This window comes from Aythya fuligula, chromosome 4, assembly GCF_009819795.1.
Source record: "Aythya fuligula isolate bAytFul2 chromosome 4, bAytFul2.pri, whole genome shotgun sequence".
NCBI classification, from domain to species: Eukaryota; Metazoa; Chordata; class Aves; order Anseriformes; family Anatidae; genus Aythya; species Aythya fuligula.
This window is the reverse complement of record NC_045562.1, coordinates 12,235,037-12,251,244: the sequence shown is the minus strand read 5'-3', so window position 1 is coordinate 12,251,244 and position 16,208 is coordinate 12,235,037. Positions and strand designations below refer to the sequence as shown.

General features: G+C 46.8%; 1 protein-coding gene across 1 annotated transcript; it reads right to left on the bottom strand.

The window, feature by feature from the left end:
- Window positions 1-189: 189 nt before the first annotated feature.
- REST (RE1 silencing transcription factor) lies at window positions 190-14,413 on the bottom strand. Its single transcript, XM_032186578.1, has 3 exons — window positions 13,513-14,413; window positions 8,604-8,687; window positions 190-5,570 (listed from the first exon to the last, which is right to left on the bottom strand). The coding sequence occupies exons 1-3, from the start codon at window positions 14,411-14,413 to the stop codon at window positions 3,868-3,870; spliced, it is 2,688 nt and encodes an 895-aa protein (XP_032042469.1). The 3' UTR covers window positions 190-3,867.
- Between the last annotated feature and the right edge of the window lie 1,795 nt (window positions 14,414-16,208).

The window sequence follows — 16,208 nt, the reverse complement described above, 5'->3', positions numbered from 1 at the left end:
AGAACATATTTCTGGAGCCACAGTCCCCTTCTGCAATCAAGTCTGCACATATATGCACTTGGCAGCTATATCCTGGCTCCCCACATCACTCTGTCCTGATGGCTTAAAGATGCAATGATGCTTGCATTGCTGCTGCCATCAGTTAAAAACACCTCTGGTAGCTGTTAATTAATAAGTTGTAGATAGAGGCTGCAAGTTCCTTAATAAAGTTTATTTAATCATAACTATGCTTAGGAAAATACACTTGTACGGGTTAATATAATGCAATTTAGTTTAACTTTACACTACATTTTGGACAAAAGACTTATACATGTCTTAAGTAAAAACAGGATGTACGATCTGGCTTGTTTTACATCTATTAAAAACGTAGAAAAGGCTGTCATGCACTACAGTAGAACGAGCATGAAAAAAAATTACCTTTGGTTTAATTCAGAGAATACAAGTATTGCACTGTAAAAGCATCAAACATGGTGCAACCAAACATCACAAACACATTTCCGTGCCAGCTTACAAACGTTTGTTAGCTAGTATAATTTTAGAGGGAGGAAGTATATGTACACATAAAATAATTCCATAAGCTATTCGGATTCTGTTAATATTGTACGTATGCCACATATCTACAGAACTGCCATTCAAGAAAACTTGAATTTGGTTAATACTTTTCAGCTACATCTGTTGCATCTAAGTCTGTTGAAATTAATGACGCTACCACATCTTAACTGGCCTGTCAGTTGTCAAACCTTTTTTTTCAATAAATGAAGTTTCAGCCTAGACCACCAAAATCCCAAAACATTGGATTATGAGTGCAATCCACTTCTGGATCGTTTCTTAGGGCAGTTACTTTGAGTGTACGGAGGATCCACACAGGCAAAAACCCCACACACCGTGTTTGCTGCTCAGCCAAGGACCGGCAGTGCAGAGCTGTCCTGGTGCTACTACTCCCTGCGGCCATGAATTGAACACTCGTGCAGGTTATCATCATCAAGACAAAAAGAAATTGCTAGTATTGGTCAAACTGACACAGAATAATTTAAGAATATTGAAAGAGACAGAAGTCGTTGTTTAAAAAGGAGATACAGCAATGCAAAACCCCCACGTGTGGTAGGTTACCTAATTCATACACTCCACATCAAATATTCAATATTAGACATTTCTAACATTTTAGATACACATGACACAGTAAAATCTTTGCTGCTTTAATTAACATACTCCCAAATCTTGGCCTTCACCAAGCAGATAATTCCAACACAGCTACGTACCAACAGTAGGCATCTTAGGACATTGCTGGTAAGGGTCTCAAGTAGACTTTTCTTCTTAATATTGAAATATTAAGAAGATCTTGTGATAAAACACTGCTTAACAGAAGCACCATTGTCTTCAAAGAGTTCTTGGTAGATCACGCATTAAAACCTTGACCACTTCCCAGAAATGTCCAGAGGAGTATCTCAAAAAAACACACTTTTTTATCTCATAAAGAGAGATTTCAAGTCAGTCTACACCATACTTTCCTTTAAAATTAACAAAAAAAAAAAAACTATCAGGCCAGTCCACAAGTTTATCTGAACATAGCTGAAGTCCTTGAAGTCTCTCAGAAGATGGCAAATGCCAGAGGGGAGCTATAAAATCTCTACACAGTACTGGAATTCCCAGCATCTGTTCACATTGCTCACAAATGGTGGCAACATTTTATATCACTGGGGAAAAAAAAATATCTAAGACTATCACAACTGGTTGTCTAGGAAAACAATTCATCTAGGTTTATTTTCTTAATGTTTAACATAAATATAGTTGCAACGTGATCTTTAGTTGACACTGATTGTCACAGCCAAGGTAAGGATTGAATGCTATCTAAGCAAACAAAATCTCACTATACAACTTATTTCTGCCACGAGGGATGTCCTCCCTCTCAAATCTTTGGCCTCCTATTATACCAATCTCTCCCAAAAGGAGAAGCAACGTAGCATTGTTGTTCTCTATTCATTCAAGAGGGTTTGCTTGGAGGGGAAGCTGACATAGGGACAGGCAGAGCAAAATGGGGTATATTCCAGAACATTTTAGGTCATAAAACACATTAATACTGATTGATCTCTCCTCTCCAAACACCTGCCTCCAAATTTGCTTCTTTGGAGTTGACAAGAAGCTACCCCCAACTGCTCCAGCTGAAAAGGGAGCTAAGAGTGGTGTTCTGCAGATGGAAGTGTTTTGTGCTTTCCCTGCTTATTTGGATTTTGTTCACATTTTACTACTACAAGCAGCAGGCATGCAATCTCTTGCATGTTTCTGTGCACCAGAAGAGAAATCTGCTTAGAATTAAGAACTCCTGCAGTGATGGTTCTTGCATACAGACCTAAGATCACAATCTTACGTGTTTCTCCCTCTGCATGGAAGCAGGATGGTTTTACTAAACGCAACTTGAATGAATAAGGAGCAGGAATTCCTACAAGTTTTAATACCAGGTTTGTTGCTTACCAGTTATCTTTGTGGGTTTTGCTTGTTTGTTTGTTTTTGGTGAGGCATTAGATTTTGATGAACCATACTTATATCAGTGCTACATTTTTATTTTTATTTATTTTTTTATTTTTTTAAGTTCATGAAGTTTGACTGCTGTCCATTGTGGAAATTAAAAAGGAAAAAAAAAAAGATCAGCTGGACTTTGCAGAACTTGCAGACATTTCCACTGAGAGCACGTATTGCCCTGTCTGGTGATCCCAAATTAGAATTTTTTCTTCTGGATACATATTAAAAATACCAGAAGTGGCATTTCTATGAAAAAAAATGTAAAATAGTGTTTTGAAACTGCACTGGTATCCTTTTGCTCAACAGCTATAAAATTTTAAAGCTAGTCAAAAATATATAGCCAAACAATTCATAATTTCATGCACAAGTAGCAATACCCCACGAAAACAAGAAAAATATGCAGTAAAGAGAATCACAAAAAAAAAAAAAAAAAAACTGGCCCATGGTAAGCAACGAATCTGAATGTTTTGAAATAAAAATGGCTACACAAACAAAACCAAACATGCATATATAAAGTGTACACGTACTGCACAAGCGCTATTCCTAAAGGATTAAACTGCATAGGTAAAAACAAAAACAATGTGCAATATTTTAAGCCTTTAAAGCACACACAAAAAAAAAAAAAAGCAGAAAATTAAAAATAACGAATTTACTTCCCCACAGCGGAGCCAAGTATGTATCATAGTTAATAAGACATTAATCAAGACAGGTTCTCCAATCAAAAGTTGGAAGGACTAACCCCAAATTTTGGCTCACTGTTCACACTTCGGGGATCTGAAATGTACACTCACAATTATAATTATCTCCAACAGTCACGTTCATCGCTAGCCAACTTTGATTTGTTTTTACAAAGTGCTCTTTTATGTAATAGAAGCTATCACCCTGGTAGAAAAAACATGGAGTAGTTTTTACCACTTTGAACGTCCAGAGACATTACGAAGAACTGAAACAAAGGCAGAGGAGAGGGGAAAGAGATGAGTTGGCTGCTAGAACAAAAAGCAACTGTCAGCGGCTCTATAAACATCCAACTTGTGTATGAGTTGCTACAGTCTTGTTCCTAAAATTCTATTTATAAAATAACTGCATAAGCTAACGGACTAGAAGCAGACAGACTTTACGGGACACGGCCTCATACGCCCTACCTGCCTTCTCTAACGAGGAGATCCAACAGTTAATGAGTTCATTACATAAAAAGTCATCAAAAATATTTTCAACTGAAAAATAAATCCCAACGCAGACTCTAAAGCAACCCATGCTTAAAAAAAAAAAAAAAAATCTACAGCATCTGTACACGAGCTACATAAGATCTTACAAAAGATACACATACCCCAAAACCACAACTATTTAATTCTACTCCTGCCCTTTTGTCGCCTTCTCGAGATAATATACATTGACCAAGTGGCGATTGAGGTGCTTGCTGTACTCGCCCTCCTTTCTAAACGAGCGGTCACAGAAAATGCACACATAGTTCTCCCTGACCACGGTGCTGTCTGCAGCTCCCTCTGACGCCTTAGGGCTGGCTTCCTCTGGCACAGAGTGAGCGCCATTCAACCCCGAATCATCGCTTCCTTCCGATATGTTGTCGCTGATGTCGCTGCCTTCGTGGCTGTGGATGCCCTCATCCTCCTCCATTTCCTGAGATTCATTCCCTGCTGCGTTACCCGGAGACGGTAAGGCCAGCGCTACCGTAGGGCTCTGCACGCACCCTTCTGGGGGTGCAGGTGCTGGCACGGCATCTCCCGTGGGCTCTGTCGCCGGCAGGCGTGCCTTAGTCAGGTCCATCGGGTCAGGGTTACTCACAGTTTCTGCCACGCAGGTTTCCTCTGGCTCCTTCTCAGGCTCCAGATCTGGCAACGCGTCCATGGGCTCATCCGACGTGTGTTCAGAAGACGCCTCCTGAGGAGATTCTTCAGAGGAAGTGTTTTCTTCCGTATCCACCTTTCTCTCCTCTTTTTCACAGTCGGCGTCTTTGCTCTCCTCTGCTGCAGCAGGCATGTCTTGATCCTTCACCTCACCGTCTGCATTTGCATCCTGCTCTGCCAGACAAAGCTGTCCTGGCTCCTGTGTGCAACCTCCTTCAGCACTGACGCTCTCCCCCTCGCGAGTGTGACCACCACCATCACCTGATGATGATGCTGGGCCAGCAGGATCTTGCTCCTTCACCTGGTCGCCGCTCAGACCGTCAGGCTTCACACCCCCGTCTTCTTCTCTAAGAGGACATTCATCTGGCATCTCCTCTTCCTCCATCTTCTCCTGATCAGGTCGACTGCTTTTCCTGCTGTGCTTGTTTTTCAGAGCTTTCTTTTTTTTGTTTTTCTTAAGGCAGGAATTTTGCTTTTTAGGCTCCTCCTCCGGTGCATCATTTTTTTGAGCTTCCTGGTAGTCTTTGGGCTTAGTTTCCACTTTCTTTTTCTTTTTTGTCACTGCTGAGGTGTCATTTGCAGGCTCTTGCTTTGAGGAATTCACTTCTGCCTCTGCCTTTCTTTTGATCTTCTTTGTTTTACATGCTTTCTCAGCATTTTTCTCAGTTTTAATATCCACCTCCTTGTTTTCTGAAGCTGATTTCCGACTTCTGGTTGTCACCTGGCCTGGCGAAACGCTGGTTGCCGGCTTCTTTTCCTTTGCTAAATTCTCTTTTTTCTCCACTTTCACAGTTTTCTCCGCTTTCTTTGCGGCTGCCTCCCCCTTCGTTTGCTCCTTCTCCGCCTTGTCGTTAACGCCCTCGGCAAAGTCCGCCTCGCTCTTTTTAGTCCGTAGCTTCACCTTGGAGACATCCATGGTGATGTCTGAACAGTCGGGGTGCCTGGATTTGATGTGGTACTGCAGGTTGCATTTTTTAGACGCCGCGTAGTCACAGACAGGGCAGAGAAACTGGCGCGGGTTGACGTGGAGCTCAACATGCTTTTTGAAATTGCTGCGGTCGGCTGTTTTGTAGTCACAGTGTGGGCAAGTCAGAGGCTTCGGCCCGTTGTGAACCTGCCGCGCATGTCGAGTCACTTCGTGCTGGTTTGAGGCCACGTAGCTGCACTGGTCACATTTGAATGGCTTCTCACCTAAGGAAGGAAGGGCGGAAGGGAACGATGATGATTATTGAGCACGGGGGTGGAAAGGAAACGGCATTGTGCTAATACAGGCACGGAGATACGGAACTCAGAAAGGCAAACAAAATGATCCATGCGCCTTTAAAATTAAACACTACCAACATAGGAAATCCACAAGTCACAAACACATCCACAAGACACCAAAAACGATATACAAAATTAAAAAAAAAAAAAAAGAGAGGAGGGGCAAGGATTGGGAGGAAAGGGATCCACAACCAAACAAGCAGTAACAACGTCACGGGTTCTGGCTATGCATACATACCGGCAGAGATCCCTCTACAGTAATATTAGCAAATGGAATCCATACCCAACTGGTCCATTGAATGCATTGTAGAAAAACGAAATGCAACATTGGATGAATAGCAGTTTCACACAAACGTTTCAAAAAGTCCAACTTTACACAGAGTTAGCGTACTTCATGCTTGCATTGAGAAAAGAAGTAAGGGAAAATAAGCTAGCAAAAACCAACGCCTGTGAGAGAAGCACCCTGCTTAGCTGATCTTGGCCTCTGATAGCTCAGTTTGCTGGAGTTTATGTTTCAAACACGACGTGCTGGCTGCGGGCTACTCTTGGCAAGGCAATCCTAGGCATTCTAAAGCCATGGCGTTACTACTGAAACCTGCATTTACATTTCTGGAGTTACTCTTGCATAAGTGTTTTCGAAATGTTAGGTTTAGCACACGCTGCTGCAGCCCAACTGGCTTTCCATTTACACATCAAAGCACGCAGGAAAAACACTTTCAGCGCAATAAATCGATACAAAAATACTCTGAGAATATTTGTACACAGGCAAATTCAGCGGAGGAACTCGGGATGCTCTCGGGCTCTAAACCATCTCAAAACTGACCTGTGGAACTAGTGCATGCCACTTCGAAGGCACACTGAGAAGCCACCCCAGGCCCTTACGTCCATGGTACAATAGTACTTGTGCCATCCCTCCAGCCCACTGCCCCGATTCATGCTGCTCCTCGGAAGCCCCATGACTCAGGAGAGCAGAGCAGCCTGCAATTAACGCCACGTTGCTGTGACTGCGCTGTCCATTTGTGTGTCAGCCACACGGACTGCAACAGGTTGTGCTGCCTCCCCGGCAAGCAGGGCTGGTGACGCTTGCTGAGGAGGCTAGAACACTTCATTTCTGCCTGCAGCATCTCCTTGTTATTTAACGAAGGATTGGTTTGATCCAGCCCATCTTCTTTCCTTCCTCTCACCTCCTCCTCGACTCCCAGTGACCTTTTCCACGAGCTTAACCTTGAGGTGCTTCACTGGGCATACTCCTGCCAAGGGTGGACCTTATTCACCTACCCTGCATACATCAGCTTCACGTTATAGACAGTGAGGACAAGAAGTCCCGCTCTTACATGCGTTACAACAAGCTGTTCCAACCACACAGAGTGCTCAGAAATGTTGGAAAGCCAGATCCAACAGGTAACACACACACTGTACGCAGAAAGCTTGTGTCTGGCACCTCTACCACATCCAACGTTCCTGTGCAAGTGGATCACTTAGCCACTAAGGTGGCTAAGACAGCTAAAGTAGTGCAGCGGACTATGAAGCACTGCACTTCACTGCCTTGCACTTGAAGGTAGTTAAAATCAGCACTGGTTTGCCCTAAAAGTCCAGCTTTTGAACTGCAAGAATCTGGAAGATGCTCAGAAGTTGCTACAGAAAGGCCTGGACAAGGGGGCAAGGCAAGATGGGCAACAGAAGTTATGACAGCTGTTAATAAACCCCCCCCGAGAGCAATCTCCTATGTGCAATCCCATTCCTGGCAGCACTGCTCATGCCCTCCTTCCCAGACCTTCAACTCAATGACCAAGGGCATATCCCACTCCTTGTCCCTCTTTGCATTTCAGACTTCTCTGCACAGACAAGGGGAGAAGAGGATGTTCAGGAAATAGTTTCCAGGCTCGGTAAGTTTTGACCAAACCATTTGCAAATTCACATTTAGCCCAGAGGTTGAGTTAAAAAAAATTGGTTGGTTGGTTGGTTTTGGTTTTGTTTCTGAAAGAATTCAATTGAAAAATTCTCAAAACCAAAATACTGGCACGTCATTTTTAAGCTGGCTATTTTCAATGGGTGCAAACCCCCATCCCACAACAGTTAAAAACGCCTTCTGGTGTCAGCTATTGAAATCAAAACAGCTACTGTTCACGAGGCTTTTATTACTGTTTGCCAGGGATGGGAATTCATCTAGGGTTGGTCAATTCAGATTTTAGCAAACCCAAAGCATCTACCTCAGCTACCCTAAAAAGGTCACTAAGTACACCTGTGCTTGCGTTTAGCATGACTGCAGAGTAAGAGCTCAGAAAAAAATGCTGCTATTTTATTCAAAAACAAAACAAAACAAAAAGATTCACAAGAGAACAGGAGATGTTTTTTAACACCACAGCTTTGTGATCAATGATGGAAAATAAATGCTAGTGAAAATTGCTAATTCTGCCCCGTAGTGCCACAAGACTGAATCATCATTTGTAAAAAAAAAACTCCTGAGTTTGCTCATTTCTCCCCTGTGCCAGAAGCAGGCACTGCTTTGAATCTTTTTGTAACACTAAGCAAAAACTGAGGGTTTCCTCGGAGCTCCTCGATGCGATGAGATCACAAACATCACAGGGGAGCTTCTCAGCTAATCAAACCTCTCCCAGCTTCACTGATTTGAACTGAGGTATTGCAGCAGACAGAGGGCAAGAATTTGTTCCTACATCATTGCAATGTTGTATTTACTACTAGACTAAGACTACTACAGCAGTCCTGTGAACCTCAGAATACATCTTGGATAGTGAAGGGAAAGAAAAAAATATATATTCCCATATCATTCATATATGAATGGCAGTATTTATTTTTTTTTTTAGCAGGTAAGGACAGCTTTCTCTGTTAAAACCAGCAGCTAAAGCTCAGGCTATCCTGGACAATATGAGTGCCTCGTCTCATCCAGAGCCCCCCCCTTTTCCTGAGGCATGCTGCTGCCACCGCCACCCCCTTACCAACCTGAGTGGGTGCGCATGTGCCTGGTTAGATGGGTCTTCTGAGAGCTGGAGTAGGGACACATGGCGCATTGATAGGGCCGCTCTCCTGCGAAAACAGAACAGAAGGGAACAAAAACACCAGCGATTAGTTACTGACACGCAGCTGGTTCCCATACTTGGTTCCCAAACCATCCGTGCCAGGCTGTCACAGAACCCCCCAGCTGCATTTCAAGACACGTTATCGCTCAGAAAAGGGTCAGGGCGAGAAGCATGTGCCTGAGCTGAGCCAGCAGATGTGTCATGCCTTATGAACGTGGGACTGCAATGACGGGACAGAGTATTAGAGTCGGACAGTAACCTCAGGCAGAAGGGGATCAGGACAGCCACCCTGAGGAAATCATAAGCCACCAGAGCTGATTTTTCTACAGTGTTTTCTGTCATCAGCCCAAAGACACACAGAAGATACAGACCGTGTAAAAAGCCAGGCACATTTTTGCTTCCTTTAATGCCTTACCTGAAACCTCCACGTTCAATGTGGATTAAGGGTGGAGAGAAACTGCCCCCACATCCCAGAACAGCATTTTCCCAAGTGCAAGGGACTGGGACATACCAGCGAACTTTTATTGGCAAAGTGAAATTGGCTGGAACGTGGACAAGCACAATGCCTTGCTCAGCGAAACTGCTAGCAACAGCTCGAGCACAGCAGCAGCACTTTGAAGACTCAAATTCCTCCACCTGCAGTTTTTGTTTCTGGAGAACTGATGGAAACTAGCCTGCCATAAATTAGGCCTCCACGAGAGAGTTAGCTTGTGTAGCTACCAGTACACTTGGAAAATCCTTTTCAAGTGAAGACAAGCCCAAAATAAAGGCCGGCAGATTTAGAAATAACATCCGTTAGGCAGATCCACATAAGACCCAATTTTTTATTTTTATTTTTATTTTTTGCCTCAAACTGCCAGCACATCCCAGAGATGTAGGCTGCTTTGTCTCCACTGCACGTTGTGGAAACACTTTTTAGTTTAGAGCAGATACGCCTAAGAGGGGACGGCAGGAATGGTGGGAAGGGAAAAGGATATTCTCAGCTGTAACACTACTCAGGGCATAGTCAGCATTACACCGCAGCACTTTGCTACATCAATCAAAGCATACAGCCAAGGTCCTCCCCAAACCACTGAGATCCAGGCGGGAGCAGAAGCCCTGTACACAGCCTATGCCTTCGCTTTCAGAGCGTCGTTTTACCTGTAGCAGCAAAGACCTCCAGCTGCTAGGATCCGACGTGAGGCTCCACTGCTGGTCTGTGATGAATCAGCAGTAGGAGCAGTCCTGCTAATGCAGACAAATCCTCCCCCCTTCCTTCCTCCCATTAAATCATTTGGATTACCACTCGTTTGTATCAGCAACTTCAACACGAATTCACCCTAACAATCACAGCCTCCCGCACCACACAACCCCGTCCCACCCCCCCAAATTTCCAGTTAAGACAAGGTTAAGTCACGAACAAGGGAGGGGTAGGGCTTTTGGCATACAGAAATGGTTGGGGCTTGCAGTGAGCCTTTATGCCAAGCTACAAGGGTTGTTTTATAAAGTCCTATTCACCAAATGTTATTTTACAAGCTCGCTGTATGCAAACAGGCCCCCAAAAAACCCTCTATGAGACGCTCAGAGAATAAACCCCGAGCTGGCAAAAGCCAAAGCAGACACTCAACTCTACACAAATGAACAGGCAGAAAGACCTCAGTGAACATGTTTGAGATCACCTCCTCACTAAAGCTTTTCTTCCTGTGCTCCTAAAAGCTCTGCTTGAAACAAAATTGCTTCCATCAAACTGCCAGTACAGTGCGGCAAGCAAGAGAGATCTCCTACAGCAAACAAAATAAAAGTACAGCAGCTCGAAGCTAGGCACCGAACACTGGGACTGCCTGAAGAAGGCACATTTTTTATATAGCCCTGTAAATGAGTTTTGGTTAAGGCTCCTAGAAATAGTTTCTGGTAAGTAAAATGGAAAAATAAAATAAAATAAAATAAAATAAAATAAAATAAAATAAAATAAAATAAAATAAAATAAAATAAAATAAAATAAAATAAAATAAAATAAAATAAAATAAAATAAAATAAAATAAAATAACTGCATTCTGTCTTGCACTTAATACAGTTCCAGGATCAGCAGGAGGAAGTACCTGAGGGGGGGTAAATCGAGTCTTAACTTGCTCTAATATATCTAGTGAGCACAAATGAGTCTAGGTGGCTCTGTCCCCAACACACAGAGGCCTTTCTACCCCACCAGCAGAGAAAGGCATGGCCTTGAGCTCCTCCAGACACCAGGCTCTTCCAGGGGTAGCTTTCCCAGCAGACAAGCTTATGACCTGCTGCAGGATCCTTAAACCACCCTCTGCCCAAGGTCCCCCATTTGCCAGCAGCCTGTCCCACAGTTTTCAGTTTTTAGTCCAGGACAGATTCACACACGCCTGCTTTTCCACAGAGATGCAAGCACAAGGCGAGCAGCTAACACCCACCTGCTTTCCTGAGGTCAGATGCTTCCTCCACCACGCACTGCCCTTGCCTGCAGCCCCCTTCCCCTCTCTGGCATTTGTGTGTGCCCTCATTAAGCCACTTCAGTTCACTACCCAGCAGAAAACAAACTTGGGGATGAAGAGAGGGATATTTCGCTGCCATTTTGGTAAGCTGAATCTATAAAAACTGTTATTGCAAACAATGCACATTTAAAAAGGAATCCACTTATTTGAAAGATTTTTAATCAGGTGAGAACTGGCAGAAAGATCTGCATGTGCTAGCTTTCAGCTAGCAGCTAGCAAAGAGAGTAGCTACCAGAGCGAACTAAAAAGTGCTGAAATCGTAAAATCATAATTATTCTTCTTCAGCTTAATTAAAACAATGAAAGGACATGACAAACCAAACCAAAATACTTTTAAAGGAGAAAAAGGGAATTGGACAATATTCTACATAATTTAACTTGCCTTTTTCTTTTTCCTTTTTCTTTTTTAATACAGCTCACCAGTCATGAAAAAACAGCAGCACTTGTCTGCTGAAAACTGTCACCTTCAGAGAACTCTGCCTGCAGCTCTGGGAAATTAGGATTGTATTGAATAGTTTCCGTCACTGATTTTCTTTAAGATTGCAGTTCTCAGAGCTTGCAGAGAGTTTCCCAGCTCTACAGTTGCTGCCATCACCCTCTGCTGCCTTCCTTCTCCAGCTGCAGTGATAACAAGGTGCTTCCTCAAGCATGCATTCAGGGTTAGTTCCCCTAAAACTCAATGAGGGCTTTCAGAGATCAGAGTGGGAACCTGATGTCACACAAACACTAGCAGGGATGAATTCAAAGTCGAGACATATGTAGAACAGGCACCACAGCATGAGCTCACACTTGGCAACGAATTCCTGGGATGATTTATTTAGGTTTCTCCTACATTTGGTCAGTTTTACCTGGTCTCTTTCCTGTTATCTCCCACAATACGTATAAATGAAAACACACTGGAGGACAAAACGTACCATTTTCCTAACACCTCCTAAAATAACCTTTGTTTACTTGTTTGGGAAAAAATATTTAGACAAGACTGATCTCCTTTAAACAACGTCTCACAGCTATTGTTAAGAGAGTAGCATGCCTTAATGTATCAAAAATCAGAAGAGCCCCTGCAGACCCTTTGTCAGAGCAGCCCCTAAGGCACGCTTGTGAGCCCAAACTGCTCCCCAGTGCTCCACCACACCTCGGCTCAGGCCCAGCTCCAAGGTCTCAAGCGTGCAGCCCTCCCCTTCCAGGCAGCTGCAGAAAACTAAGCAGAAGCCTCAAAGCCACTCGTGTCAGCAGTGTGAAATGTAACTTCGAAGAAACAACTCGACAAGTGTTTTTGTTCACCTCCAGCAAAGGGAACCGGGCCAGGACATCACACCAGAAGCTAGTTAGCAAGGCTGCTCTCCAAAAAACCTGCAAGTAAAGTATGAATGGCCCCTCCCTGCCCACGGAAGGCATCAGGAGGCAAAGCGCTTGTACCTCGCTGCCCTAAGAAGAGGATGTGGCTGCGACATCCCCTCTCAGACCGCAGCCTTTAGTCAGAAAGGAGTCTCAAGTTTGGCTGCACTTCAGCACTTCCCACGTCAGGGGCTGCGGAGGCTCTGTGATACAAAGCAAGGTATTTCCTAATCAGCTGCAGCCCCAGCTCACACAGCTGCACGACTGAAGGCCCTCTGAATCCATTTGGTATAAATCAGAGCTGAAAGGGGCCTCATACTTTTCCTGGAGATTACAAACTGACACTGGGAGAAGACATGAAAACAAGCCAAAGTCTCACTTGAGGGCTCCCTGTAGGCCAACATTAGTATGCATCTACTTTTGGCTACTGCAGTGATGCAGACCTTAGAAAAAAAGTAAGGGCCATTAAGGGAAATTTATTGCCTACGAACACTACTCAACATTTACTATGACTTTGTAGATAGGAGAGAGCACTTTTGCATGTGTGCATCATCTTTCTTCTACTCACAACTTAGTCAAGTTTCAGCTTGGTCTCAAGCCACGGTTTTCAAAACCAGCTATGTGATTTAGGCATCTTTTGTCAACCTGCTTGTTTTGTTCTCACAAAACATCAGGGCCTCGCAGACCCTGGCAATCATCACACGCACACTTTGCCCTCTTCAAAAAAGTTGCCCACAATTAATAAACAGGATGCTCTTCACCTCCCTGTGGGCTCCCGACATCGAGAGATGTCAGGGCCTTCTTAAAATTGCAGACTGGAGCTCAAACCCAACCCCCATGTCACAGGCTACAGCCTGGTAGCACCAAGTACAACAAGAAAGCCTTACAAGGGTGGAACAAGCTCTGCAAAGAGAAGAATCTTGGTTTGCTTCATCCGTTCAGTTTCACAGTACTTACCAAGCTTACATTAAAAAAAAAAAAAAAAAGAAGATTAAAGGCTTACCTGTGTGAGTTCTAATATGTTGAATATAGTTGTTTTTCCTGTCTGAAAAGTAGGAGCACTGCGAGCAGGTATACACTTTCCTAGGAAAGTGATTTCTTAGGTGTTTCTTCCAGTGATATTCACTGACAGTAGTATAAGTGCATATGGTACACTTGTAGACTCTCTCGTTTTCTCCGGCTTTGTTGTGGTGCTTCAGGTGAGCCAGATAGTGATCGTATCTGTTAGTGTTATAGCCACACCGATCACAACGGATCGGGCCCTTGGAGAAATCCACCTCTTCGGTGGTGCAGGAATCGGACTCCTTGACCTGGGCCTGCTTTTCCGCATTTTCTTCCACAAAGAATTTCTTAGCGCTGTGAACCCTGATGTGATGCACAAACTCCTCTTCGGACTCTGCCTCGTACTGGCAAGGCTTACAACGGAACGGCTTGCTCTTGAGGCTCTTACACTTATCCTCCGTGCTTTCTGGAGTACCCGGTGCCTCCAACGGGGCCTCTTTGTCCGCACTAGGAGCCTCGGGAGCGGGGCAAGCAACCGGCCCTTCGTTTTCCACGCTGGGCACTTCAAGAGGGCTCAGCTCCACATTTTCGGGTGCCTCCCGGTCGCTCTGCTCAGGCTGGGGGTCTTCCATACCCTCCCCATCGCTGTCGGAGAAGTTGCTGTCCCCCACCGTCGTCAGCTCCGCCATCTGCCTCTCCTCCCCGACCAGGTAGTCGCAGCAGTTGCCGTTCACCTCTCCGGTCAGGGCCACGTTGGCCAGCATGATGAGCTGGGGAGCCGCCAGCTCGGCTTTGGACAGCTCGTGCAGGTCGTACATGTCTCCGGGCAGCGCCATGCCCAGGTTGGCCCCGCCGGGGAACAGGCTGCTCCCCCCGGCCTGCCCCAGCACCTGCGTGGCCATAGCAGCGCTGCTGCGGGGGAAGGAAGAAAAGCAACAGCAGTGAGCACCTGGGCAAAAAAAACAAAAAAAAAAAAACACACACAAAGCCACCCTCTGGGGGCTGGGGGGGGCTCCCCCTGCGCCCCCCCCCCCCCCCGAGGAGCCCCCCGGGGGTGCAGCCGGGAGGCGGCCGGGGGAGCCGTGCCCCGCCGCAGCCCTCCCCCCCCGTCCTCCTTCCCTCCCTCCCTCTTTCCCTTCCCTTCCTTCCCTCCCCGCTCCCCTCCCTCCCTCCCAGCCAGGCATGCGGCCATTTTCTGCCTGCCCACACAAAGCGGCCCTCCCCGCCGCCGGGGGGTGGAAGGAGGCGAGGAGGAGGAGGAGGACGAGGAGGAGGAGGAGGAAGAGGGAGGAAGAGGGGGGGGGGAGCCTCGCCGTGGAACCGGCACGGAGGCGAGGCGAGGGCTCCGCTTCCTCCTTCCCCCCACACCCCCCCCCAAAAAAAAAAAAGAAAAAAAAAAAAGAAAAAAAAGAAAAAAAAAAAAAAAAAAAAACACAAAACCAGGGCTCGGCTCCGGGGCAAGGTCACCGCGGCCGATCGCCGCCTCCCGGGGCCGCGGGGCGCTGCCCTTCCTCCGCCCAGCCCCGGCGCGGTGCAGGCGGCGGCTCCTTAGCCGTGGTGCTGATCCCCCCCCCCTTCCCTTCCCTTCATTCCCTTCCTTCCCATTTCCCTTCTCGGCCCGGCCGGGCCCGGCCGCCCCCGCCCCGCCGATCAGCCCTGGACAGCGCCTCTCGGCTCGGCTCGGCTCTGCCCGGCTGCGCTCGCTGCTTTCCCCGGGGCTCCGCCGCACTCACCGGCGGCTCGGGGCCGCGGGGCTGCTGCCGCTGCTGCTGCTCCTCCTGCTCCTGCCGCTGCTGCTGCTGCTGCGGGGCGCGGCGCGGCGCGGGGCCGAGCGGGCGCTGCTGGCGGCGGGAGGCGCATTCCAGCACACAGCGCGCAGCGGCGGCGCCGCCCCGCCCCGCCCCGGCACGGCACGGCACGGCACGGCACGGCCCGGCCTCCCGTCGGCTCTGGAGGGCTCTTCCCAGCCCTACAGCTCGCCAGGTTTTCACAGAATCACGCAGAATCACAGAATTTCTAGGTTGGAAGAGACCTCAAGGTCATCGAGTCCAACCTCTGACCTAACGCTAACAGTCCCCACTAAACCATATCCCTAAGCTCTACATCTAAACGTCTTTTGAAGACTTCCAGGGATGGTGACTCCACCACTTCCCTGGGCAGCCTGTTCCAGTGCCTCACAACCCTTTCAGTGAAGAAGTTCTTCCTAACATCTAACCTAAAACTCCCCTGGCTCAACTTAAGCCCATTCCCCCTCGTCCTGTCACCAGGCACGTGGGAGAACAGGCCAACCCCCACCTCGCTACAGCCTCCTTTAAGGTATCTGTAGAGAGCGATAAGGTCACCCCTGAGCCTCCTCTTCTCCAGGCTGAACAAGCCCAGCTCCCTCAGCCGCTCCTCGTAGGACTTGTTCTCCAGGCCCCTCACCAGCTTCGTCGCCCTTCTCTGCACCCGCTCAAGCACCTCGATGTCCTTCTTGTAGCGAGGGGCCCAAAACTGAGCACAGTACTCGAGGTGCGGCCTCACCAGAGCTGAGTACAGGGGGACGATCACCTCCCTAGCCCTGCTGGTCACACTGTTCCTGATACAAGCCAGAATGCTGTTGGCCTTCTTGGCCACCTGAGCACACTGCTGGCTCATATTCAGCCGACTGTCCACCATCACTCCCAGGTCCTTCTCTGCCTGGCAGCTTTCCAACCA